The sequence below is a fragment of the Phlebotomus papatasi genome, chromosome 3, assembly GCF_024763615.1.
Source record: "Phlebotomus papatasi isolate M1 chromosome 3, Ppap_2.1, whole genome shotgun sequence".
In the NCBI taxonomy this organism is placed as follows: Eukaryota; Metazoa; Arthropoda; class Insecta; order Diptera; family Psychodidae; genus Phlebotomus; species Phlebotomus papatasi.
In genome coordinates, this window is record NC_077224.1 from 56,316,470 (window position 1) to 56,343,951 (window position 27,482).

The 27,482-nt window shown below is 37.7% G+C and overlaps 7 protein-coding genes across 9 annotated transcripts; 4 read left to right on the forward strand and 3 right to left on the reverse strand.

Moving 5' to 3' along the window:
* The first annotated feature begins 2,430 nt into the window (after nt 1–2,430).
* On the forward strand, nt 2,431–10,388 carry LOC129806928 (septin-2). Its single transcript, XM_055855796.1, has 4 exons — nt 2,431–3,558; nt 3,648–4,110; nt 9,184–9,742; nt 9,807–10,388. The coding sequence occupies exons 1-4, from the start codon at nt 3,552–3,554 to the stop codon at nt 9,903–9,905; spliced, it is 1,128 nt and encodes a 375-aa protein (XP_055711771.1). The 5' UTR covers nt 2,431–3,551; the 3' UTR covers nt 9,906–10,388.
* Nucleotides 10,389–10,487: 99 nt separating this feature from the next.
* Nucleotides 10,488–11,379, forward strand: LOC129806946 (density-regulated protein homolog). Its single transcript, XM_055855825.1, has 2 exons — nt 10,488–10,788; nt 10,875–11,379. The coding sequence occupies exons 1-2, from the start codon at nt 10,696–10,698 to the stop codon at nt 11,325–11,327; spliced, it is 546 nt and encodes a 181-aa protein (XP_055711800.1). The 5' UTR covers nt 10,488–10,695; the 3' UTR covers nt 11,328–11,379.
* On the reverse strand, nt 11,345–11,957 carry LOC129806952 (DNA-directed RNA polymerase III subunit RPC9). The gene is made up of 3 exons (XM_055855832.1): nt 11,876–11,957; nt 11,685–11,805; nt 11,345–11,624 (listed from the first exon to the last, which is right to left on the reverse strand). Exons 1-3 carry the CDS (start codon nt 11,881–11,883, stop codon nt 11,388–11,390), a joined length of 366 nt encoding a protein of 121 aa, XP_055711807.1. The 5' UTR covers nt 11,884–11,957; the 3' UTR covers nt 11,345–11,387.
* Nucleotides 11,958–11,962: 5 nt separating this feature from the next.
* On the forward strand, nt 11,963–17,476 carry LOC129806933 (nuclear distribution protein nudE homolog). 2 transcript variants are annotated; one of them, XM_055855802.1, is made up of 4 exons: nt 11,963–12,863; nt 13,216–13,331; nt 16,810–16,983; nt 17,242–17,476. In XM_055855802.1, the coding sequence occupies exons 1-4, from the start codon at nt 12,206–12,208 to the stop codon at nt 17,347–17,349; spliced, it is 1,056 nt and encodes a 351-aa protein (XP_055711777.1). In that variant the 5' UTR covers nt 11,963–12,205; the 3' UTR covers nt 17,350–17,476. The 2 variants fall into 2 exon arrangements, with proteins under 2 accessions (XP_055711777.1, XP_055711778.1); XM_055855803.1 differs by lacking the exon at nt 16,810–16,983 and having other exon boundaries at nt 11,964–12,863.
* Nucleotides 17,477–17,724: 248 nt separating this feature from the next.
* LOC129806938 (transmembrane protein 41 homolog) lies at nt 17,725–19,247 on the forward strand. 2 transcript variants are annotated; one of them, XM_055855809.1, is made up of 5 exons: nt 17,725–17,944; nt 18,020–18,054; nt 18,137–18,269; nt 18,345–18,473; nt 18,575–19,247. In XM_055855809.1, the coding sequence occupies exons 2-5, from the start codon at nt 18,033–18,035 to the stop codon at nt 19,080–19,082; spliced, it is 792 nt and encodes a 263-aa protein (XP_055711784.1). In that variant the 5' UTR covers nt 17,725–17,944; nt 18,020–18,032; the 3' UTR covers nt 19,083–19,247. The 2 variants fall into 2 exon arrangements, with proteins under 2 accessions (XP_055711784.1, XP_055711783.1); XM_055855808.1 differs by having other exon boundaries at nt 17,725–18,054.
* LOC129806932 (uncharacterized) lies at nt 19,177–24,846 on the reverse strand. The gene is made up of 4 exons (XM_055855801.1): nt 24,327–24,846; nt 24,206–24,249; nt 23,601–24,141; nt 19,177–19,396 (listed from the first exon to the last, which is right to left on the reverse strand). The coding sequence occupies exons 1-4, from the start codon at nt 24,706–24,708 to the stop codon at nt 19,305–19,307; spliced, it is 1,059 nt and encodes a 352-aa protein (XP_055711776.1). The 5' UTR covers nt 24,709–24,846; the 3' UTR covers nt 19,177–19,304.
* Nucleotides 24,847–25,015: 169 nt separating this feature from the next.
* On the reverse strand, nt 25,016–26,968 carry LOC129806915 (uncharacterized). The gene is made up of 3 exons (XM_055855770.1): nt 26,622–26,968; nt 25,426–26,551; nt 25,016–25,366 (listed from the first exon to the last, which is right to left on the reverse strand). Exons 1-3 carry the CDS (start codon nt 26,724–26,726, stop codon nt 25,077–25,079), a joined length of 1,521 nt encoding a protein of 506 aa, XP_055711745.1. The 5' UTR covers nt 26,727–26,968; the 3' UTR covers nt 25,016–25,076.
* Nucleotides 26,969–27,482: the final 514 nt, after the last annotated feature.

A 27,482-nucleotide genomic window follows, 5' to 3' on the forward strand; every position in this document is an offset into this window, starting at 1 on the left:
ATTTTTGGGGCGTTCGAGTAGGGGAAGGTTTTGCAGGTTCATACTAAAAAAGGAGTCCAAGATTTAAGATTTTTTACTGAATGCCACACACTCCAAATCAATTCAATTCAATTCAATTCAATTTATATATTTCTCCTCAATTAATGCTTGGTTGTGTCTGCCGCCGACTTACCACGACCGATCTCATCAGGTAAACGGCAGAAACCCTGAATCATAGATCGTATATGCCAGGATTTATGCAGTTTTACAATTTCAATCAGCTAGTCAAGAGCGCTGTCGTTGCGTAGGGAAAAGGGCAACAGGAGCAAGCATATTGAGGGATTAGTGCCAGCTTGGCCAAAAAAAAAGGCACGTGTTGCTGACACTTGGATAAATTCTAAATTATATCACTATATCAAAAAAATCTCTTACTTATTAGGTTCAGAATTCTGCCTCACAAAATTCCTGGAAGTCCTTGGATTTTCCTCTACAGGAAAATGAAAATATAGCGGAATTTTTTACGAATGTGCCCTGGTTAACTCAGCTTCGTACCCCTTTTTCCCACCTCTGTAGGCCTCATTTTCCCCAAAAACATTACACCGGATACAAAAAATTCGGGCATCGCTACTTAGATGGAACTTTCATCTACTTGTTTTCACCATTTGTAGGAGGTATCACGCATTAAAAATCAATTTTAAGCTATTTTTCTAACACTTGTTTTTTGACACTCGAAAAACCATTTTTCCCTGCATTCTGACAGTTAAGAGCTTGGTTAGGTATGATTCTCTCATAATCACACCTAATGTAATCCTCGGATTTTCTCTAACACCTCCAATGGGTCTTACAGAACATATTTCGGACGTAAATGATTTCAAAAATGACCAGCCACCAAGTTAAAGTGAAATGTGGGAAGTTCCACTTTAAAATACATCGAAGTGGCAATTAAAGAATCACATCTACCATAAGTAGTCTAATTTCATCACTACATAAATCAGAAAGTAGTAATCACACATATTGTAATCCTTGTTTTTTCTCTAACGTCTCGAATCTGTCTTAAGGCGTCTACACATTGGGAGCAGTTTTCGTCAAAAATTGCGTTTTTGACAGAAATTTGACGTTTCCCCCTACAACGCTGCAGGGAATTTCCTTCAAAAAAGCAATTTTTGACAAAAATTGCTCCCAATGTGTAGAGGCCATTACAGAACATTTTTTTTTTCACATCAGTGATTCTTAGAATTACCAGTGATTAATTTAAAGTAAAATGTGAAAAATTCCGCTTGAAGACAAAGCAAATTGGATGAAAAATTCTCAAAACGCACCGCATGGGCAACGAAATAATCACACCTTACATAAGCAGATTCAGGCTTAATCTTTAATTTGACAGAAGTGAAATAAAAACATGTGTTGAAGTCTCATTTTGATGAGGAAGTGCGTGTTTTCCTTCGAGATTTTAGTGAAAATTATTTAATATCCCAATTTTCTTGTAAATTTATTCAGTGGAATCTCTGATGAGTCAAATATCCCGAACGGCATGCACAGTCTGACCCAAAACAGTGAGGAATTCTCAAATTCAGTGGTCAGTAATTTTGATACATGTTTTTACGAAGCTGCAAAATTTAATTTTCCTGAGCTGCAAGGGTGGTAATTTTTATGAATTTTCCTCCACCCACAAAAACGACCCCCTTCAAGCAAAAGATTTTCACGGTAAATATTAACCATAATTAACCCTCTATAACTTGTAATAGTTGCTTTTTCGAAAAGACACTTGCAGTGTGCAAAAATGCATAAAATATTACACATCAGAATTACGATTTTAGGCCCATTTTTTATTTTTGCCTTTTGGATCCAGGAAAAAAGGCCTAGGCTTCCAACCCAAGAAGCAAAATAGCTGCCTTATAGAACCAAGTATTAAACAAATCTTTTAGTGCACTTTTAAAAGACTTAAAGTGAGAATTTTCTGTAGAAATTCCTATAGGAGCTCTTAAGATCTTTAAGAGTGCGCCACTTTACTTATAATAATCTCAATGATGGGACCAAGAGCGTTATAAGCAAATAAAAAGATTTTTGGTTCTATAGTGCCTTACTTAAGGAATTCTATAACACTATATTAAGAAAAAATTGTTTCTTGGGCAAGTTTGTCAGGAAATGTGAGATGTAGGACTATCTTTTAGATTATATCTCCATGGATGAAATTCATTTAGTAACTTGGAAAAAAAATCAACTTTTACGAAGCTACAACATTACGAAGCTGCAAAACCATCCCTTAGTTTGTAAAAAAAAAATAAAATATCCGTTTTGTTACTTTTTGCCCCAGTCTCCCCTATATTGATTTGGGACATTTGGGAGTTGAGAAACACTCTTATAAAGGAGTTCCCGCCAAAAAGTTCGTTTTGTCTACATCTTGGCGCGAATTTTCCGCCAATTTTAATCGCTAATGGAATAGATAAGAAACGTGATGTGATGAATTAATAGATTTGCAGCTGAGAAAGAGGTCAATAATCTATGAGATTTCTTTCGAAAATCCATCGAGATCCTCCAGATAACTGCTGCTGGTTAACTGAAGTGGCAATAAAAAAAGGGGAATCTGCTGTCGGAAGTGATGATAGTTTGCCTGGAATTGTGAGTTGAAGCCAGCTGTTTCATTAATAGAACCCCTCTCATGCTCATTCTGTGCGAGTGTATCTTGTGGATCAGTCTGCTGGGAATGGTTGTGCAGTAAATAAAGCCCCGGAGACACTTGGCGCGGTGTCAGGCAGTGTAAATACTCTTAATTGTGTGACTATGATTTTTCTCTCCACTCTCACATTTTAGTCATAGTATTGTTATATTGGACTTAAGGTATAAACTCTTAATGTATTCCACTCTCCAAATCAGTTGCTCTGTCTTTTTTCACGCGATCACACTGTGACTGTTTTTCCTTTAAACCAATCTCGCGCTCTCACTCAGCTATCGTCAGTTTGTTGGCCGGGAAAAATAAAGCACAATAAAAATAAGAGAGAAGATTTTCTACTGGAGTCTGTGTGTTATCTGTGCCAGAGTGATTAAAAATGCACAGCACTTTTCTGTGTCAATTTATTTTTTTTGTAATGTATGAGGGATTAGTAGTCCCAGAAAAGACTCCACTTGTATAAGATGGTTTGTGTCTTATCCTATAATAAAGTGAAAAATTTTCCCGGAACCGCACTCCTATAGCCCGCCAATTTTTAATCAAAGGGATTGTGTGAGTGTATATGGCAAAAGAGGAGTAAGAAAAGGACAAATGCTGGAGGACTTCACCCCTCGTGACAATATTCACACACAAAAATCGATTTACAATCACAACGCATGCGTTCACGAGGGCTGGAAAAGAATCTCTCTGGGTTGTTTTGGAAGGGCTTGTTTCGAAAGAAGAAAAAATCCAAATCAGTGTGTGTTTTTCATCGTTAAAAACTGCCCCAAAATCCACCCACATTTCACCTCAATTGGAGACAACTGGAGCAGGCATTTGAAAAATGCCAGTGAATTGTTCAGTGAATTGATGCCAATTAGTGTTTTTAGAAGATTCTGACTGATACAAGAGTTAACTAAAAAAAATGGCTGGTAAATTGTCGCAGAGATTTTTCTGAGTTAAAGAAAAAAAATTGCCTTCATCTACATTTTTCTCCTCTCATTTCTGTCCACACATCCAGGCATAAAAAGCTACAGTATGGACAGGGAGAGGGACTACATTGGATTTGCAACCCTCCCTGAACAAGTGCACCGTAAATCCGTAAAGCGAGGCTTTGAGTTCACCATGATGGTGGTTGGAGAATCAGGCTTGGGCAAATCCACCCTCATCAATAGCCTCTTCCTGGGTGATCTCTACAAAAATCGCGTGATCCCAAATGTGGAAGAGCGCATAGAAAAAACCACCCGAATCGAGAAGAAAACCATGGATATTGAGGAGAAGGGAGTGAGGCTGAGGCTAACCGTTGTGGACACTCCCGGTTTTGGGGATGCCGTCAATTGTGACGATAGCTGGCGCGTATGTTCAGCTTATATTGAGGAACAATTTCGGCAGTACTTCACGGACGAAAGTGGCCTCAATAGGCGCAACATCCAAGACAATCGCGTACACTGCTGCCTCTATTTTATCCCACCTTATGGGCACAGGTGAGAAATTGTGGGCAAAACAAATAGAAGACGTTGCACTTCCTCCTACACACAAACTGTTTTTTTTTGTTTAATTTCAAAGAGAAACAATAGACACTTTTGACGGAGGAGCATAAAGAAATTTTAAAAAGAAAACGCCCCGGAAGGGAACCCAATATATTTCGACAAATTAGCACTTTGGGGGCTCTCAATATGAATTACTATATATTGTCCTAAACTGTTTAAACCTATACAAATTTTTTTAGTAAGATAATGATTTCTTATCCCGTATTTATTCTTCAACATAAGGAAAATCTCTTGTCTTACTAAGCTTATATTGTTCTCTTGGGTAGTAATAATTTTGCAGTAACTGATTTTGTATCGCAATAATTTAATATTGTTTAATGAAAACGGTTAAAAGAGTAAGCCCGGTTTATCCGTTATTATATTCCTATTAAATATGTACTACAGGGAGTTCCGGCTTAAGTGAAAACGGATTAAGAGAATTTGATTTAAATTGCCTACCATTGGGAGCTGATTTATAATTTTTGAAATGCCCCCAAATGTATGCAAATATTTTCTCGCGTTAAATTTGAAATACATTTCTTATGAACCGTAGGCGCTGAAAATAGGCTGAAAAATTGGCGCCGGAAATGTTTTGAATACATCACGGCATTTTCGTAACTTATTCCAAAGACCTCTCCTGTAAGTATGCAATTTTTCTGTGTCACTGGAGTGAATTCGCGGACTTTTTTTTCGATCCGAAACTCCCTGTATCACGCCTAGAGGCCAAACAATTAGTGATACACTTAATCCCGGCATTAAGCACTTCGGGATTATGCACCTGACGGAATTATGCACATACAATTATGCAAGTTAGCCTATCATTGGGAGTCAATTTATGAAATCATTTTTGAAATACGCCTGAATGTATACAATGTCGCGACGCGGGAAATTTGAAAACACTGTGATTCTTTTTCAGAATAAAACTTTAATTTCTTTTATTAAGGTAAATTTTTTAAATATTCTACCCATTTATTAAAGAACTCTGGCCAAAAAGTACTGTTTGTTAATGCATTTCTAATCAGTTGAATTTTTTGTTTTGACTACTTTTACTCCGCGCGAAATTCGTTCTACGGCCGATTTATTCAAAAGAAAGCCCCTGCGGGTATGCAAATTTTCTCGAAACATAATGCCATTTCGCGCATTTTTTTTCGGTCCCGAAAATGTGCATAATCCCGGGATTGAGTGTAGACGTAGAGACTTGGGACCTTCGAGGGACCTCCCCCATAAGTCGACCCTGGGTCATTAATACGCTCCTCATTTTCCCCCACCCCGCCCTTTCCCTTCCTCTCCGAAATCTTTGTTTTTTTGGAATTGTTCGGAAACGCGTCGTGCGATTTTATTGCATTGTTTTGATATGTTTCAGAAGTTGTCCATGAGGACATTTTGTCCTTATATGAAAATAATTTCGAATCATTTCTATTTCTAAAAGCGATTTGGCCTAACCTAAGCTCAAATAGGCTCTAGAGACCGTATTTCTCAATGTAATGGTATCATGTATGGGCTCGTTACAAAGGTCTTGGAATTTCCGATAAAACTCAACCGGTTCCAATCAGTTCTGTGAGCTATCTTTTGAGTGATTCAATCTCTTCAATCTATTCAACAAATCGTCTGTGAACCGATAAACGGTAAATTATGCAAACGTTCTTTTGTGGTATGGTATCAAAGTTACGAGTTCGAGTATTCAACAAAGCTCAGACACTTTACCACTCCTTTTTTAAATAGAACTGAGCCTTATCACACTTTAATTTAGCTTCGAAATTAGTTCATGAAGCTAAATTATATCATGGTAAGGGCCAGTTCCATTTAAAAATAGTAGAAAGGGACAGATAATCCTAACCGGCTTATGTAGGTGAGATTCTTAACGTGAGCTAACTCGGAGTGCATGCAAATTCGATTTAGAGCTGAAGTTCGGAGACGCCATTCAGTTATCTTGAATAAAATTCGTGAAATTATACAAATTTTGTATTTAAACCAAAATATCAAGGATTTGGATGAACTGACAGAAAAGTGATATATGGGTGAAATGTAGACCAGAATGTTCTCTATAATTTTCCTATAGAACATGATCTCATCGATCACGCAGAAGCCAAGATAAGCAAGGTTTTTTGTTTCTTAACTCGTTTTTTCATCCAGAGTTCCCCAAGTAATCATTTGTTGAACTTCAACTATATCAAAGAATTGTTGTATTTTGTGGGACTTTCCATTTAAAACCCTATTTTAAGTGTCTTGGTGGAGTAGAGGCAGTCAAATTGGCATCTGAGTGATTTCAAAGCGTTATTATGGGAAAAATCAATTTTTTCACACTTAAACGGCAAAATCGGAGTGATAGCGTGGTCTGAGTGGAAAATGATGTATGGACGAAATGTAGAGACAAATGTGCTCTACAATTATGTCGAAGTAATCATCAAAATCGGTTCAGCGACAGTCGAGATAATTGAGGTTATGTGATATTGAAATTGGTTTTTCGACTGTGGCGCCCCTGGTGTTGGTCCCACGAAGTCCAAATATTCTAGAAAGTTGTAGCATTTGGTGAGATCTTTCGTTTAAGCCCTCATTCATCAAAATCGGTCACATAGAACCGGAGATATGATTTTTTGAATTTTGTGAATTTTGACCCCTCATATCTCCGGTTCTATTGAAACCACAGCGCACATACGCACCATTTTGGAAACGTCCTAGACTGGACTACAACATACTAAAATTTCATTAACTTGCACAATGCCGTTTTTGAGAAAAATGTCTTTGAATTTCGATGAATTTTGACGCTATCACAGCGCCACCTGTGGTGACTTTTTGAACTTCCATCTGAAAGTGCTCATCGAGACGAAACCAAAAAGGTAAAATTTATGTCGCTATGTTAATTAGAACCGGAGATAGAGGCCGGTCAATGTTCGAACTTTGACCCCTTATAGCTCGGGTCAGGGGTTATGGATCGACTTAAGGTTTTTTTGTTTGATAGGTATAATCAACGGCTACAACATACTAAAATTTCAGCCCGATTGCATAAGGAATTTTTGTGTTATTTAACTTTAAAGATTTAAAAATTTTCTTTTTAATAATAGCGCCCCTAGCGGTGGTTTTATGAACTTACGATGTTAGAAGGGGAAGTGGCATTTCACGAGAGCTTTCCAAAAAGCCCTCACTTTTTAAATTCTGACAATTAGAACCGGAGTTATGGCCATTTTAAGAAATTTTTTTTGGACCCTTATAGCTCGGGTCAGGGGGGTCGGGGGACCTTAAGTTTGGTACTGATGGAAAGCTCTAAGGCCCAGCTATAACATACTAAAATTTGAGCCCGCTCGATGCCATAGGGGCGGAGCTATTGAGAAAACAAAAAAAATGGGGTATTCAAAATGGCGGAAGGAGGGGTGGGGGGTGGGGGGTCAATGCACCATGTTGCAATTTTCATACGATATTTAACCTTTGCCGAAAACCGCAAGTCGATATCTTTTTTAGTTTAGGAGCTATTAAGCTCCAAAGAGCGGCCGGACGGCCGGCCGGCCGGCCGGGAACGTAACTTAGCCCCCCATATATTCGTGATCAGGAAGTGGCGAAACACATTTTGGCCAAGTTTGAGCGCGATCGGACGACATGAAATTTTGTTAGGATTATAGTAGGTGAGATTGTTAAGAATCTCACCTAATATCCAATTCCTATTCCAAAAGTACATCACATCCTCTTTATGAGATTATGCAAATACAATTATATACAAATTTGCCTACCTTTGGGAACTAATTTTTGAAATTATTTTTGATGTGCCTCAAAATGTATGCAAATTTCTTGATATGGTAAAACATTTTTTATGAACTTTTGTCGAAAATCTGCAACAAAATTGGCGCAAAAATTATTTTGCATATATTACAGCGTTCTTTTAAAAGAAATCTCGCCTCTCTGCCAAATTGACAAATTTTCGGGATGTATAAAAGCATTTTGCTTGTTTTTTTTTAGTTTTGAAATTGTGCATAATCTCGGAATCCCCTGTATATAAAAATTTTCGAGGTCTTTCTGACAGTACCAATTTAGTTGAAATCTACTAAACTATTGAGAAAACTAATCTAAAAAAAATCACACTAAAAATAAAAGGATCTACGAAGCCGCCATCTTGATTTTCTCTACAGTTTTCCGATCCATCTTTGATATCGGATAGATGAAATATTCACCTTTAGATAACACAATTTTGTTTTGGGTTTGTGAAGAAATTTAAGCAATGAAAAGGTTTCTAGCTTTTGATCCGGCATACCTTTTGGATCAGGAAAATTTCATGAAATCAAAATTCACTCACCCCTTTAAAAACTCTTCTTCATTTTTTAAACATCACAACAAACTCAATTTAGCTTAATCGAATTTGGAGTGCGAAAGAATAAGATAGATAAATGCAAAACGTGAGAAAAAGAAAGGGATGTGAATATTGATTTCATGAAATTTTCTCGATCTAAAAGGCGTGCCGCCGGAGCTAATGGCTCTGCCACACCTTTTGGATCAGGAAAATTTCTTGAAGTCGAAATTCGCATCCCTTTCTTTCTCACACATTTTGCAATGTCTATCTCATTCTTTTGCTCTTCAAATTCGATTGAGCTAAATTGAATTCGGTGTGATGTTTAAAAGAAGAAGAAGAGTACGAGAGAATGAGATAGACATATGCAAAGCGTGTGAGAAAGAAAGGGAGTCGAATATTGATTTCATGAAATTTTCCTCATCCAAAAGGTGTGCCAGAGCCAAGGAACAAAATTATAAACAATGGTCATGATTTCTCAGCTTTGCACAATTGCTTTAGTCATTCATTTAATCTCTGCCGAAAAAATGATAAGAATTTAATTGTGATTCCCACCTACAATTTTAGATATGATTTTATCTTTCCTTCCTGCCTTAGTAAAAAATATATTTATACAAACACTACATTTTTTACAATCTCCCTTTAAAAGAAATTGTTGGCATTAGATAACGAAAAGACAAGCCCCTCTTTGCCAAAAAAAAAAGTTTTGAAAAATTGAAAATATATGTACTCACTTTCTCTTGTTGATCTCGCAGCCTGAGGCAGATGGATTTGGAGATGCTGCGTCGGCTACATCGAAAGGTGAACATTGTATTGGTGATCGGGAAGGCAGATACACTCACGCAGGCCGAAGTGAAGAAGCTCAAGGAGCGAATTTTGGCTGATCTCGAAGAGAACAACCTGCAGCTGTATCAGTTTCCGGACTGTGACTCCGATGAAGATGAGGAATTCAAGCAGCAGGATAGGGAGTTGAAAGCATGCCTCCCCTTTGCCGTAGTTGGCAGCAATACGATTCTCGAGGTGGCCGGCAGAAAGATCCGAGGGCGACAGTATCCATGGGGAGTTGTTGATGTGGAGAATCCCCTTCACAGTGACTTCATAAAGCTCAGGACCATGTTGATTTCCACTCACATGCAGGATCTCAAGGACACCACGCAGGATGTGCACTATGAGAACTTCCGGGCACAGTGCATTTCGCAGATTTCCCAGCATGCCCTCAGGGAGCGCGGGAAGTTGAAGAGGGACTCTGTGGCATCGGCAAATGAGGCCAGCATCACAGAAACCGACAGATTGCTCTTGCAGAAGGACGAAGAGGTGATTAACCTGCAATTTACAAAGAATTTCCGGCTCGAATACCAAAAATGATATTTTTTTCCAGATCCGTCGGATGCAGGACATGCTGACCCAAATGCAGGAGAAACTCAAAGCGACCAACTTGGCGGAACTGAAAAAGAATGACAGTGTGATCGATGTGTAAAACCCCCATAGGGAATTGCTATATTGATAGACGCTCACATTAATCATACAGAAAACTCTTATTTATCCCTGAAGTCACTAAAATATTTAAGAAAAATCTCGCGCAAATTAGTGGTTAAAGTGCATCACCATTAAAACACATTTAAAATGTACTTCAAACGCAAAACAAAAATTTAGCCCATTTGTCATTCTTACCAAGGATAATACTTAGGACCGAAAATCAAACAATTTTCTACCACAAATTATCCAATTTTTCGTGTGATTTTTTTTTAAAGAAAGGACATTACTTTTGGTGAAATTTTGCGTTAAATTTTACATTATAAAATATACCTCTTATTCTTATTTTCTTTCAGCATACAAACCAGCGAAAGCACATATTTATAATTTTTAGAGAGTTTACAAGAATGACTTGTAGTGATTGTTAAAGTTAGAACAATTTTGATTTTATTGAGAGATTAATAAACGGTCGAAAAAGTAGAAGAAATTTTGAAGCGCTAACCGGAAATTCCGCCATTACTCAACTTTCCAGTGGAAATTCGACGAGGTCTTCCAATCGCCATAATTCGCCGCATATTGGCTGAAGTGGCGAAATCTCCACACTCCAGCAAATTTGGTAAACAAAACATTTTGAGGGTTGTTTTTGGAGATTTATTGCAAGTCTCTTTTGGATTCTCCGTCCTCAGTGAGTAATTAAAGTTAAAGCGGAGTTTTTCTTAGAAATAAATAAGAGAAAGACCGACCATTTGTGGGTAGAATTTAACCTCAAATTGCGGCTTGAAGGCACACTAGAAATGACGGATGTTGATCTACAATTGGGGGTCCAGGAGGGAGTGTCCTACCCCATAAAGGTCCAATACTGTGGAAATTGCTCAATGCCTATTGAAGTAAGTAGCACATGCAGAAAAATGTTTAGGATTTGCAAAGGAACTATCAGGAAAAACAATATTGCGAATCTCTTTGATCTTTTCAGTACTGCGAATACTATCCCGAATACGAGAAATGCAAGGTTTGGCTGGAAAAGAACCTTCCCAGTGAATTTGAAAAGGTGAAGATCGATGATGCTGCCGAGGCAACCTCCACAAATGCAACAGATGATGACAAGAAGAGACAAAAACGCGGTGGGAAGGGAATGATGAAGACCAAGAAGAAGGATGATGGCCCAAAGAAGATTTGTGTCTTCCGGGCTCCCCGTGGAAAGAAGAAGTCTGTGACTGTGGTCACAGGATTGAGCACTTTTGGGCTAGACCTGAAAGTGGCAGCCAAGTTCTTTGGCACGAAATTCGCTTGTGGCTCCTCCGTGACCGGAGACGATGAGATTGTGATCCAGGGAGACGTTAAGGATGACCTGTTTGATGTGATTCCCGAAAAATGGCCAGAAATTGATGAAGATCTTATTGAGGATCTTGGTGATCAGAAACGCTAATTTTTTTTGTATTGTAAAATATCTTCAATAAAAAAAATACGCTGTGGACAAACCTTGAGATCACGAAAGGAGCGTTTGCTCCACAATCCTAAGGAGTTCTGAAACCTGTTCCTCTGTCAGTCGCTCCTCACTGTCCTCCACGAGGATTTGAATGTGCAGAGGACTAGTTGGTGGATCATTTGCCATCATAAAACATTCGGAATTGCTAAGATTGAATTTCTTCACGGCTTCCCGGAACTCAACTATCTTTTCTTTACTCTGAAATTTGCAGGGTGTTTCCTCGAGATACTGGAGTGTCTGCGGAAAAATAAATTTTTCAGTATCTAGGGATTGATTTGCAGTAGCAATTATGTGTACTTCATAGCAAATTGTGGCTAAATTCCTCAATCCAAATTTCTTCTTCGTGTCCTTCGTTTTGAGCGTCATCATGATTTGGTACGTCTCAAAATTGGTCAACGGTGAATAAAGTTGATTTCTTCTGCAATAAATAATTGAATTAATTAATATTTAATTTATTTATAAAGAAAATATTTTTAAAAAAATCTCACATTTCCATTTTTAAAACAATTTATTTTTTCTCAAACAAAACATAACCTCAAACATTGTTTACTTGGATTTCGCCACAAATTCGCCGTGAGCAGTGACAGCAGTGACATTTTCTCTAGTGTGAAAAAAGAACGTAAATTTGGCTTCGAGGGCACCAAAGTGAATCATTTTCATTGATTTTTCGCATTGGGATATAGCTAAAAAGTAGTTCTTGGTGTACCTCAGTGCGTGAAGATTGGTGTGGCGTGCGATAAAGTCCGTGAAAAGGGGGTAGTGTGGAGTTGTGTGGAAAAATTTCATGGTCATCTGTGACGCCCTCAATCAACAAAACAATGGACAGTCCCACGGAGAGTGAGAGCAAAAGTCTGCAGTACTGGAAAGATCGAGCCACATACTGGAAGCATGAACTGGATGAGTTCACGGAGAGTAGTCATCAGCTGGAGCAGGAATTGGAATATTCGCTGAAGCAGAAGGAAGAACAAATTCGGGATCTTCGACTGAAGTTGAATAAGCAGCAGCAAGACAATGAAATGCTGCGCCTCAAGATGATTAAATGCGAGAATGAGATCACGCAGATGGAATCTAGGTATCAGTCAGAACGAAAGGATAAGGAAGAGCTGGCAAAGTATATGCGAGAGCTAGAACAGAAGAATGATGATCTTGAAAGGGCACACAGGATTGTCACGGAAACTGTGGCGGAATTTGAGAGATCCCTGAACAGGGAATACGAGAAGAATGTGATGCTAGAGGTGGAGTTCGAGATGGAAAAGGAGAGTGCTCAGGAGCAATTGCAGCGACTGATGGATGAAACGAGAGACCTGAAGCAGGAACTCAAAATCCGCCAGAGACCAATTGGCAACAATAATGCTCAGTTGGAGGGCAGTGTCTCGTCAGAAACTCAGACGACACCACGTTCCAGAGCAGCAGACATTGCAGCTGCTGTTCAGGCCTGTCCAGATTCCCAATCTCGCCGAGACAATTCCATAAAACGTAAGATATCTTTTGCCTATGCCACCGTCAAAAGATCCTTCAGACCTGCATGCATTTTCCCGAAATAATTTGCATTAAGACAAAAAAAAAAGACAGAGAAAAGAAAGCCATTAAAGTGCCATCAAGTGACCTCCTCAATTCCTGGTCTCTTGCACTTGAGTATTAAGCACAGTTTTAATAAATTCTTTTGTTTCTTTTTACACATTAGACAAAATAAATGCACCATAGACTCTTTTGGTCTAAATTGCTACCTCTTTTATTTTTTCTTTTACTTTCCTTGTGTGTTTATGTTTGATCCTGACCAATTTCTGTGTTATTTGGCTCCTGAGATGTGGAAATTCTTATTTTCCAGAGAGCACCACATCGACAATGGGATCAGCAGATCGCCTGAAAAATGGAAATGCACTACCATCAAGCACCAGGACAACAGCTCTGGCCATTGTGGCAGATCTCCTGCGTCGAGTCAATGTACGTGTTCTCTTTTTCCTTTAAACTTTTCCTCTGCTGGGCAGTTTTCTTTTAAGGATTTTGAACTTCTGTTGTGGTGTCGGATTTTTTTTTTGGGGATTTTGGGTTTGGATTTGTTCTGGCCAGGAAGAGCACTATAGAATGCACAGATAAGCTTCCAGAAGTCCCTCAAGAGCTGTGATTCTCAGAACAACCATTCAGATATTTTTTCTTCTCATTTTTGGAGGATTTCTTCGAATCTCATGAAGCATATGCCTCACGTGGAAATTTTATACCTAATCAAGTGCTCTTAGCTCCCTCTGCTGGTGGGCGAATTAAGATTGAATGTTATAAAAAGTTGAAGAGGTCGAAACGCATTTCTAGAATTTTTTTAATTCGAAAGAAAAAGGACTAGCTAAGAAGAATTAGAATTTTAAACGGCTTATGGCCCCTACATGCTTGACAAATTTATGTCCATATTATTGAAGCAAATTGCCTGCGCTCTCGTAAACTATCAGATATGGACATAAATTTCTCTAATGTATAGGGGCCATTATGAAAAATTCATATAATTTCATCGCAAAATTGAACTTTTTTTTACATTTTCGTTATAGTTACCATAAAATTTAAAAAAATTAAAAGAAATTGAGGTTGGCTTTTCATAATGAGAAGCTCGGCTGATTCATTAAAATCAGTTTAAAATGCCTCAATATATTTTTAATTGATTGGCCTTTATGATCTCTACACACTAGAGAAATTTATGTCCATATTTGGGAGTTTATCCTACACGTAAGCGTAGGCAATTTGCTTTAATATGGTTCTTAGCGTGTAGAGGTCATAAAGGCCAGGGGAGGAATGATAACTTTTCGATATTATCGAATCGATAGTGTCGATAAATTTATACATCTGCTAGATTAAGAAAATATCGACTGTTTTCGCATTATTGGGCCATTTATTGTAATACTTTTAAAAGAATGTGACCTTTGAAAAATATCCAATAGTTACAAAAAGTGCAGCTATTGTTCAAACTTTTCAGAATCGAGAGTCGATGTCGATACTATAGAAAAAAAGTTATCATGTCACCTCTGGTTTGTTCCATTTCTCTTTCAAAGATCACCCAGTAACTTTTTGTGGAAAAAATTGGAAATAAATGACATACATTTAACTGAAAATTACAAAACAAAAACAAAAATCGTGGTAAAAACATTTTCTAGCTAATGAAATACATATATAAAGGAAATTTTTATAGGGTTTGAAGTGTAATAAGCAGCCTTGAAATTTAATTAAATGAACAAAATTTTTCAAGAAATGATTATAATGGGACCTTAACGGAACTCAGAATTAGACTCATTACATAATTCAAGATGGTGGAGCTGGAGCTTTTTTCTCGACAGTGGCTCCAACCCACGGACAATCCTACATAGATATATTCGAAAGCTTTATTTTCTGGTAAATGAACGCATCCCTTTTTGAAAAAATTGTAGTTTTTTCAATAAATTTGTCTAATGGCCCCTACACACCAGAGAAAGTTATGTCCATATTTGACAGCTTTTCCTATGCAAGCGTGAGTAATTTGCTTTAATATGGACATAAATTTCTGAAGTGTATAGAGGTCAATAAAGAAGTCTTGAAACTTCATGTAAGGAAAGTATTGGCCTTTTGACAGTATTGTATGATATTTATGTCATAAATGAACATTTTGAAATTTAATAATAATAATAATGCTGGCACAGCATCCCATACAGGAACTAAACCTTCCCGCAAGGAAATTTCTACACATGCATTATTATTTTTTCTTAAACGGAATGAGATTGTTAGTCCTATGCCCCGTAAAATCAAATTCAGTGATCAGTAGATGCAATCCGAATCATCCAAACACTTATCGCCGGGAAATATTCTTGATGACCTAAAGAAGATTCGAACTCGGGATACTTGAATCATACAACGAGTGCCCTACCATTACTTGACCCATTGAGTGCCCATTGTGAAGTATATTGCGTCAAAATACGTCAAAATGATTAAACTTGATGAAAACTTTGATTGGTTTTTTTTTTAATAATGGTGTCTACACACTAGAAGCAATTTTCGTCAAAAATTGCCTTTTTTAAATAATGCTGACGTTTCTGCCTACAAGGATAGGGGAAATTTTCTTTTAAAAAAGCATTTTTTTTTAAATAAATTGCTCCTAGTGTGTAGAGGCCTTAATGTGCGAGCCGTCAATATTCACATTGAAATAATTTGTTTACATCTAGGAAAAGTAAATGTCAAAATTTCTTCGATAATGTCTAATATGGACAGAAATTTCTCTAATATTTATGTAGAACCTTTTATGGCCTCTACACACTAGGAGCAATTTCTTTAAAAAAATGCCCTTTTAAAGAAAATTTCCCCTATTTTTGTAGGTAGAAACGTCATAGTTTTTTTTAAAGGCATTTTTTGACAAAGCTCTTTATAATGCAAAATCATATCACAACTAAGACAAACCGTGGCAAATTTAAGCATATTTGCTTCAATCAATAATCAGAATCAAATCTGGAAAATGACAACAATTTTTTTTCAAAATTAACTGGTGCCCGAATTAAACAGTATCCCGATCCTAAAAGAGCCGAATTAGCGAGAGTCTACTGCAAGGGGTAACTCATATTGAGAAACCCTCGTCAATTGTCCGAGCAACGCTTCGCGAAACCCGAGAAACCCACTTTTTGCATCGCGAAACCCAAGAAAACCAATTTCTACATCGCGAAACCGGAGAAACACAATTTCTGCATCGCGAAACCCGAGAAACCTAAAAATTGCATCACGAAACCCGAGAAACCCAATTTCTACATCGCGAAACCGGAGAAACACAATTTCTGCATCGCGAAACCCGAGAAATCCACTTTTTGCATCGCGAAACCCGAGAAACCCAATTTCTGCATCGCGAAACCCGAGAAACCCAAAAATTGCATCACGAAACCCGAGAAACCCACTCTGTGCATCGCGAAACCCGAGAAACCCACTTTTTGCACCGCGAAACTCGAGGAACCCAGTGTCTGCGTCGCGAAACCCGAGAAACCAGAAACACTTGTCAGAAAAAATGGAAATGAGTTACCCCTTGGTCTACTATAATTTTGTTCAAAATATTTTTGACATTTTCTCCTGTACAAATGATTCCCTTCAAAAATCAATTTTTGACGAAAATGTCATGCAATGTGTAGAAGCCTTTTGCTCAGGGAAAAGAATGTTGGAATATTTTAAGTATTTCTAATGAGTCAATAATTTTTCAGATGGTCCAAATGCCCTCAAAGGCTTAATGTATTTCCAGAGCAATAAATATCAGAATATTGCCTCTTTTCTTTAAGAGTTCTAGCAATAAAAAATACCATAATGAAGATATTCTTGGCAATGGAATGATTGTAAAAAAAAGAGAATCACAGCTTAATGATGAATCCTTGGATAAAATTCCCCTTTGCATGCCTTTTTGTAAATGTGCTGGAGATTATAGAAGCCACCTTTGCAGCTCGAGAGCAAATTGCTGTGCTCAACTTGCAAGAGATTTCGGTGTTCGTGTGTCGTTGATCCATCAAATCCAATTCCTCCACACACTTCCCCCACAGAGAATGCATCAGATGAGACGAGATCGAGCAATTGGTTTCTGGAAAGAATCCAACAGACAACTAGTCGTTTAAATAAGGTTTGACCTCGCCAATCTTGCTCACGCCACTAACCCCCCATCAATATTGGCTTCTCTCAAAGGGAATGCCCTCATTTGGATCTAACGACACTCGAGATTTCCTACAAACAAAACAAAAAAACTCTTTCCTGATGACTAATTATTTCGCAAGAATTTCTTGTCACACACATTCTAACAAAAATGCCTGGTTTTCTGTGTGTCATGATGAATTTTTGCAAGAATGTCCTGCTAATGCCTCTGCCCTGAATTTATTTCCAGACGATCGATGCCACGCTTAAGGAGCTGAAACAACAGCCCAGATCCACAGAAGAGAGTCTTCAAGTCACGAAAACAGCCTCATGTGATAACAATATTCATATAAAGTGAACAGCTCGCCCGGATGGCTGTTGCTCAGCAGTATAACATGATGAATTTCAATCGAGAGAGAATAATCCAGAGAAGCCCATATTTATTTTATTTTTTTTTTATTTAATAAATCACACTCACACCCAAATTGGAATTTTTTCGAAGACTTCCTCAAACACTTTGCAAAGTTGTAGTGTAGTACAAAAGTAAGATAGAGAGATGAACGAGGATGAGTATTGGCAAATAAATAGAAAAATTGCTGGAAAAAAGAATGGATTTTGAAGAGAGCATGAAAAATTTCGGCGGGAAACAGTCTGGAAAATTGCAATCTGGAATGCTTTCCAGTTAACGGTTGTTCTGTTCAAATTAATTTCCATTTTCTGTTGTCAGCGCCGCCTCCTGGGAATTTAGTGTACTTTGTGAAGTTTGTTCACCTAGGAAAAAAATCAAAATATTGCATTTTTGAGCAATTTTTACCATTTTTTAGGTATTTTTACACAGTCGTATAGCATAGATTGAGACCAAGGAAGACACAGGTATCGAAATATACCCAAAAGTGCTCTGTGAAAAGGTCACAAGTCAGGAAGTGAAAGTGATCTCGAAAGTGAGGTTAAGTGTATGTATGTTTTCACTTTTCACGGAGGCTGATTTTTTCTATCAAATTGCCCTTTTATTTGCAATTTACAACAAGACACGCAATTGAAATGGGCGGAGATAGTAAACCAGGTGAGTAAGCGATACGCTTAGTAGATTTACACATCTTCCGGCCTTGAGGATCACCTTGAAACAAACCCAATTTTGCCTTCAGAAATTGCAAAGGACGCTAAGGATGTTGATCCTGAGATGTCCACGAGGAAATCTTTGATTATTCTTGCCACTATCTTTATTAGCAGTCTCGTGGCTATGTTTTATGTCTATCTCATGTTTCCTGAGCTTGAAGAGTGAGTAAAAAACCTTCCCTTTTCTATAGAAATCAGGTCAAATTGGTATTCCGGGTATTCCTCTCTCTCTTCCAGTTCTGAAAAGGAGCATCTGCGAATCCCTTGGGATATCGAAGATGCGAAGCTGTTAGGCCTGGTGCTAGATCGCTACAAAGATCGTTACTATTTCGAAGTGATGTTCGGAATAATCCTCACTTATATATTGTATCCTTTTATTAATTCCCAGAACACTGGGAATGCAAATTCTTCCCAATTATTTCTTGTAAACTTTCTTAACAAATTTATTTGGGACATTTTTGGAACAGTTTGCAGACATTTGCCATTCCAGGATCCCTATTTCTCTCAATTCTCAGTGGATTCCTATTTAATTTTCCCACCGCTCTCATCCTGGTGTGCTTCTGCTCAGCCCTGGGGGCCACACTGTGTTACCTACTTTCGCAGCTTGCTGGTCGACGTCTCGTGAGACGCTTCTTACCCGAGAGAGCAGCCACCTGGTCCCGACAGATTGATAAGCATCGAGATAATTTGCTAAGCTACATGCTCTTCCTCCGAATGACACCATTCCTGCCCAATTGGTTCATCAATTTAGTGGCACCGGTGATAGGAGTGCCACTCTTCCCCTTCGCCTTTGGCACCTTCCTCGGAGTTGCTCCGCCTTCAGTAATTGCCATTCAGGCCGGGAAGACTCTTCACACTATGACGAGCTCTAGTGATGCATTCTCCTGGACATCCATGGGTATCCTGGCAGCAACAGCAATTCTCTCCTTGGTTCCTGTTTTCCTCAAAAACAAACTCAAAGCGAAAATTGAGTGAACTCTCCACAAAGATCTCCCCTAATTCCCCTCTCCCTCCCTTGAATCCACACCAAATGTATTTTAGTCGAATTGGCAAGAGATGAACACGTGAGTTTGTCCCTTAACTAGAGAAAAATATATATATTTTGAATTTGTTGATGTATAAATGTGCTTTGGAGTCGTGTGAGATGAGTTTTCTTTTTTGCTGGCAATCACGAATTGAGCAAGGACTAGGTGAATTTTAGCAGTAGGAGCCAACGTAGGCAATCGACGGCGCCGTGGTGAATTCGTCCGGAACAGATATTGGGCGCCAATACCACCAATCGTAAATTACTGCAAGAAAAATCAATGAAAACGTTAATCAGCTTACGGTAAGTGACATTCTCAAGGTGGACAACCTTATCAATATCAAAGAGTTAAGTCAAAGTGCAACAAAAATGTAAAATCTATCAAAACATCACTTGTACAAGTTTGAGAAACTTGAAATGATCCAAAAAATATGATTTTGTTAAAATATAAGTTCTAGATGTTCTGCCTAATGTTGTAACTTTTTTAGAGCCTAACTAGAAATCAGCCAAATATAGTTTCTGATTTTTACGACAGCAACAGATATTTCCAAAACACAGATAAAACAGGTAAATCGTAATGGGAAACACGGAAATTTATCTCAAAACTTGGAAAATACAAAAAAAAAAAAACGAAAGATATCAAAGAGTAAATACATTCAAGTATTTTGTAGTCTATTTGAGAGAAATCCCCTGTGAGTATGCAAATTTTCTAAATGCATAATGCCAGTTCACGCGGTTTTTTTCGCTCGCGAATATGTGCATTAATTCCGGGACGGAACTCGTCCCTGTAAAAAACAATTGAAAATGAATGAATGTAAAAACAAATCCAAGGAACACTGAAGGTTTCTAGGAACCTAGGAATATTTTTAATAACACTGAAACATTACCAGGAACAAGGATTCTAAAAACACGTAGCAAATTAGAAATAAATGATTAATGAACTGTGAAAGAAACACAAAAACAGTAACACTGAAATATTTTTCGTAGCACAGAAACGATTTTAAAATAAGAAACATGAAAGCATCTATAAGAAACGCTTTAACGCATTTAAGGAACACTTTTCTTCCATTTTAAACGCATTTATTGGCCGTTGTTGAGTGCTCTCCCCCTTATCCGAAGTTACTTTCTTCAATTGATCGAAACTCAGGACAATTTGGAGGGTTTATCTGTTTTGATACTGTTAGATCCGTCAGGCGGAACCCTTAAGACAATCGTGTGGATGAGCGCCTTGGCGGCCAGAGGTTTATTCAGAACCCTCAGCGTTCCTCCGGTTCCTCCTAACAATTTAATCCCTACGACGATCCAACATGATCTAAATCTCAAAGCTAATCCTCTTTACGATACCCCTCCCAAAGCGGTAACTCACAGGCTAATGCCCTAGACAGACACATTTACGACTAAAGTCCGGAGACGGCTAAGCTCGTTCAGGCAAGTTAGTTTCTAACACACTACGAACTACGAACGAGGTTTAGCATTCAATGGTATCTACAAAACATAGCTTTTGTGCGTTTTTATGCAGATATTTTTATTGCAATGTAGGGGAATCGGGGGCACTACCAAACACGGGGTAGCACCAAACACTGCAATTTTTTAATCAGATATTCGACTTCAGAAGACAAAACTCATAGAAATTTATACGCGCTTTAGGGATGTTTGTCCTCTGAAGAAATGGTCGGGATAGTCTTAGTAGCTTAGACACAAAAATTAGTATTCGGTGGTGCCCCAGTTCCCCCTACATGTACTCTATTAGAAACTATTTCTAAACTTATATCTCATCAGTTCACGTGCTGGAATAAATTATTGTTAATTAGACTTATTTGTGCAGTGGAAACTATCTCGCGACTTAACACAATTTAGGCAATTCTAGTGAATAATTTGTAATGTTATAGTGAGTTGTGAAGTAAATTTACAAGTATTTTTATGTTCAAAAGAGATTACTGTATTTCAGTAGAAATATCAGCATAAAAAGTTATGTTTTGTGTGTGGCATTAAATGTTAAGTCGCGTTTGTAGTGTGTCAGGAACTGACTTGGATCTGAACGAGATTAGTTGTTTCTGGACTTTAGTCGTAAGTGTGTCCAGCACATAATACTATAGGAATGCTATTCGGAGAAATCGGCGCCGCTCAGAAAGACATCTATGATGTCAATTCAAATACCAGCGGGAGGTTTAAACGTTGAGGGAAGCTATAGTGCTAACAATAATAAACCGAGCATATTAGGCTTATGCCATTGTATAACTGATTTCAAGTAGTAACATTAACCAAATCAGGTCAAAACATAAACTTATTCATTTATTGGTGTAAGAATGGTAAAATCTTTAATAATAAGTAATAAAAAGTAATAGAAAGTAATAAAAAGCATTCTTTGAGGTGAAGATTTTATATTATTGTTGAAGATTTAAAGAAAGGCTACATGTTTTGCTTATGTCTGCATATCTCTTGCTAAATCACAACATTCCTTGCACATTTTTCAGTCAAGACGAATTTATACTAGACTGGTACATCACCACGCTCAGTCGAAATGTTAAACTTTTGACCAGAAAGTTGCTGAAAGTTTGTTTTTATTATAGGTTTCATCGTCTATTAAAATACATCCGTTGAATTTTGTCAAAATTCATTCGTACAGAAATCTTGAACATTTTTGGTTACTAAATTCTACTTCAAGGGCCGGTTTGGATGTTTACGAATCAGTAAAACCTATAACTTTCTTTTGCTAGGAGTTTCTTTTGCATGGTATCTTCTAATCCTAATGATATTTTGGATGTAAGTACCAGGGCTAGTTTAAACGCAATTCAGTACTTTTCAGTTTTTTCTACACTTGGATTCTCCTTATAGCTCAAGAACTATGCTACATTTAATTATGATTGCCGAGCGGGGAAATCAGAATGTTGAAAATAAAGGAAGGCTTGTTTCTTTCAATGTCCACTTTATTCTATCCAAAGTTGTGTTACTATATCTTATATAACTTTTGAGCCACTGCTCAAGATCTCTGTAATTCAATAGCAAGAATAATGTGATCACCAGTTCTTTGCGGTTCATTAATGAATTCTCTGAAATTTCACCCTTTCAACTGATTTTGTGTTCCTAAATGCGGAAGGCGATAAAAATATCAAGTTCTTTTAATTTATTTCCAACTCTAATGAGTCTTCAAAAATTTTAAATACAAAATGGAATTACTATGGTGTACAAAAAATTAAGAATTTGGTGGTGATCATACAAACATGATTGAACAAGATTTGACTTGACTTAACCATTTCTTGTATTTAGCAAATTGATTATTTTGGCTAAATTGGAGTCCGGATAATCTGGATTTTTCAGGTTTGAGCCGAATTGAAGGCCGATAAAAACTATAAATCTTAAGGTTAACAAGCCTTAGACCAGGAAACTTCGGAGAGTTACACAATGGGAGAGAAACACACCCTGTGAAGATTTGGGCTAGATTTGACAGCAAAAAAAAAGATTGAGGCTGATCCTCGAGAATATTTAGCCTGTAAAAATTGAAAATAAATGTTTATCTGGTTTATCCCAATGTGTCATGTACGAGGGCTTAGGTTCATCGACTAGAGGTCCCTTGAATAACTTTTCTTTATCTAATATTTTACTGCTAAATTTTACAAAGTATTTTTGAAAATCCCCAGAAAAGCTATGCAAGCCATTTTCAAGAGGCGTCGACCTCGACGCAGATCTAGGACAAGGTGGCTGAATCAAGTTTACAATCTTGCCTTAGATCGCCCTTGAGATCGAACCTGAACATCTTCCTGAAGTGGAGGAGGATCGACAGGCGTAGGCTGTTAACCTTGACCTAATGGGCCCGCGACCCCAATAGAAAAAAGCGGTTGAAAATCATGATGATGATATTTTTGAGGGTCTGCCTGAGTCTATTTAGGCCAAGGCTGCTACATATTAAAGTTTCATAATTTTGACATACTCAACATGAGATTTAAAAACGAGAATTTAATTTAAGCGCTAGGTCCTCAGTGGTTTAATGGGTGTAGAATCTGTAAAGCTGTGAATTCAAGATATTTTAAAAATTTTGAAATAATAATGGCTAATTACTAAAGCAAAAAAAAAACGAAAATGATAATTCATTGTGAATTTATAGCCAACGTCTTAAAATGATATTTTTGGCAAAGGGGGTCCGTGGTGCAATTGGTAAGAGCGTTCGACTCTTGGGCGGTGTAATCCCCGGCTCGACTGTCACAGTTGTGAGTTCGAGTCCCGCGCCCGCCAGGTGCAAATGATTAAAGCGTCTGAATGGACATTTTTCACGAAACATTGTAAACTGAATAATAAATTTGTAGACTGAACAATGTCCAAAATGGCAATAAAAGCCCGGTACATCGAAATGAAACAAATATAATAATATTTTTGCAAAGTTTGAGCTCGATCAATGCACGGGAAATTCTGCCATGATTACAATAGCTGTGATTGTTGAGAATTTCACAAAGGAAAATGTGATTTATACTCACAGACATAGGACGTGGGCAGTCTTATGGAGAGTGTTCGGCACTTTGAGCGGCACTCAGATGTTGGCCTGAGGATGAAAGTGCGCGTTCCGGCTGCCTGGATGACGAACACATTGGAGCACTCCATGTCCGGGAGGCGATAGGGATTGGCTGCTGGTGTGTCAATCAAAAGTACGCGCTCAAGTGACATTCCCGTGTCCTTGAGCTGCTGCGGACGTGGAAAGAGCCCACGTAGGATTCTGGCTGGATGCATCCGGTTGCATCTCCAGATACTATGGCTCTCTGCCTGATGGGTGGTATTGAGAAAATCATTGGCCAGATCCATCATATTTTTGATTTTGTGATTTGACGAGAGCACTCGATAGGCATCCCGACGGAAGATGTCTTCATTGGCTAGGAAAATCTCATAGATATTCGCCACTGTGATGACTTCCTGAGAGCTCTTGAACACGAAGGGTTCTCCAAATTGACTGATATCACCGTAATGAGTGATATCTAGGACATTGATGGCTTCAGAACACGGCTTGCAATCCATATCTGCGACCTTAAATTGAAGGAATATTACCAATTTTCTGATCAATAAGGCCTAGAATTTTGTAAAAACTTACCTGGAACAGTGGATTTCCCAATAAGCAAGCCTCATCGTAGAGTTCTGTCGAGCAAAAACAAAAGAAAAACCTCAGTAGCCTGCTTTGATTCTCTCAGGAATTATCTGGAAATGTACTTTACCAGTTAACGATGGGTATTGAGTGATGATTGGCAAGGTGAGCTTCCGCCACAACTTCATGGCCGGATAGATTTCATTCTGGATGTGACGAAGGATCAAACTACTTGCCTCATGCTTATACGAGACACAAGTGTACGCTACCAAGAGAGAGAATATCCACCACACAATCTTCCTTTTTCGGTCCAGCACGGATTTTATCAGTAAATTGGTGCTGTAGACATAACTTGGGAGGGTGTAGCGATTTAAATGCGCAATTAAAAAGTCTGAAAATTCGTGATCAGATCTATCGCGAACAACAACACGGAGTCTGTTTACATTTTCAATGTACTTGCAAAAGATTTGGTATTTTGTCATATTATCAAAGTTCGTGTCTAAATCTACCATTTTCACAAATTCTTTCTCACAATATACTACAAGAAATGCTACGGAAAAGCAATTAAAAAACACGATTAAATTTTTCTTCGTGTTTTTCTTTCCACGGTCGCTGTGTCAAATTCCACGGCGAATTCGCCATATTGATTTTCCAGGCAAAACAGTTCAATCAACATTCCAGGCTTTCCAATGGAATGTGAAAATAAACGTTGGATTGGTGTTTTTGTTTATGTGAAATGCTCCGCGAAAGTTGTTCTTTTTCATAAATTATTCTAAATATTTCCTCAAAAATTATAAATTGACAGTGAAACTAAACAAATTATATCACTAAAAATAGGAAAATTTATGTGAAACATTTAATTAATGTGCGTGAAAAATGATCAAAAATAGATTGTGAGTGTGAAAATCAATATGGCGGCACTATAGAAAACTGCTGAAGTTAGAAAAATTGTCCTCAGAGTGAAATGCAATAGATTATTGGTGAAAAATGTGAAAATAAGTACTAAGTAGCCGCAGACAGCGGAAGTGTGGCATTTTGTTTTTCGCCAGTCATTTTCGTGGGTGATTTCCCTGAGAACTCTGTCTTGCACCACACTGAAGACTCCTTGACCAATTCCCAGGAACAATACTCCCATTCTCAGGAAGAATAGTGTCTGGGCACATGTTGTTACTGGCAAGAAACAAAATGTCTTAAAAACTGGGAATTTTAGAGAAATATTAGCAACTCACCGATGCATCCTATGAGCTTGCAGATTTCTCCAGCAATGTGCCAGTATTTGGCCTCCTCTCGGAGTACATCATCCATCCAAGCACTGGAAAATGTGACCACTAGGATTGGTGTGGCCATAAGTGTGAGAAAGATGCCAGTGTCGAAGAAATTGAGGCTGAAAGTGGATCCGGAAGCGTAACAAGGTAAGCCAGATACCATTAAAATGTAGATAAAAACATCACAAGCCTTCAGGATAACTCCTGGCACGAGCGTTTGTCTCTCCACAATATACCTAAAGGGATTTATGAACAATTGTGTAAAGATTTTAAGAAATTCTTGCCAATATTCGAGGAAAAACAGCCATTTTCTCCCTGGCAAATCTTCTAGGTACTCTTTGGGTTTGATTTCTTGAATCTCAACAGATTTCCCACTGACTCCTTCATCTTCCTCGGGAATTGTATCGAGGATTTCCACTCCCTGACTCGTCATATTCTTCATAGGTTGATCTTCTTCTTCGAAATTATTATTGATTCCACTTATGTTTCCCCATCTTTTCATGCTGTTTGGAGGCATTTCGAGATCATTGAGCTTGACTGAGTGATACCTCACTAGATTGTGTACTGGTTGATTGAGATGGGGTTGTGAGATAAGCAGAACCAAGGGAAGGGTATGCATAAGAATCGATGCTAAAATAATTACTGTCATTTCTCTTCCATATTCCATTCGAATAAGACTTAAAAGAACTGGGAAGCTCAATTGACTGATTGCCTGAGATCCTGCTAGAATCACATCAATTAAATGACTATCTCTTTTCCCAAAAAGCTTTTCAAAAATCCTTCGAAGAATTGTAGTGGTTAAGAAAGCCCCAATTCCTCCAAGAGCTCCATAGAGAAGAGAAAATAAAAGATTTTTCTCTTGAAAAATCAATTCGGCAATTCCCGCCAAAAATACTCCAATTGAGAATATTAAGGATCCACACGTTAGGATTTTCCTCAAATGATTCTGACCAATGTTATCTTCCGATTCCACCAAGCAAGGTTGCATTATCATCTGGATGGCAATGAAGAAAACTGGCGGAGAGATACTCTGGAATTTTTCACAGTCCATAACAATCCCATACAGATGATGTGGTCCACTGAGAAAGACCTTGAAATATCAAAGATTTTTTTTCTGTTAAAATAAATTCCCGATTTAGACAGAGAAAAAATGCACTTACAAGTGTCAGAATTGAGAGTATGAGCACTTGATATTTGTCCAAGAAACGTCGAAGAAAGCAGATTTTCTCAACTTCTGGATTTTCACCATCCTTCTCGGACTCCATGATCCTCCTTCTTACATCTTCACTCACTTATCCAATGACTCTAAATCGCAGTCAAAATCACTCTTTCAGACGACACAGTGGCAACTAAATCAAAACACATGAGCCACCGATGTTAGATTTCGAGTGATTTCCCTCTTATCACTCGCTTCCAGATACCAGCATTTCTGCCCATGCTACTTGTAGATTCTCTGGTATTTTTAGCTGCAGGGCATTTAGAGAAGGTCTAGCTACTTGTTTTTATCCTCCAACTTCCTCGCTTAATTTAATTTTTATTTATTGAAAATCGTTTTTTTACATTATTTTGAACTTTTTTTTTTAAGTAAAAGTAATGCCAGTCTCTTGATTTTCTAAGATCTGCTTGTACATTTATCAAATTCTCAATAAGTCAAGTTTCTATTTTTATTATATGTACTTATGTTACGAAAATTTGAATTCGATAAGAGGTCCTTACACTGAAAAAAAGAGTTTTAGTTGTAAAAATATATCAACATTTTTTAATGTTAATTTTACACCTTTTGGAGGGTTAAATTAACATTAAAAATTGTAACTTTAAGACTAAAAAACACCTAAATGGGGTAGTATTTACACCGATTTTGGATCTATACTGCAAGATAAAATTAAATTTCCGAAATATTATTTTAACTTTTTCGGATTTCTCTCAGTGATGACAGTTTGGAAATACCTGATTACTCTGAGAGAAAAAAGGGTGCGATTAACATTTTTTCCTCATAACTTTAACACTTTTTAGGTGTAAAA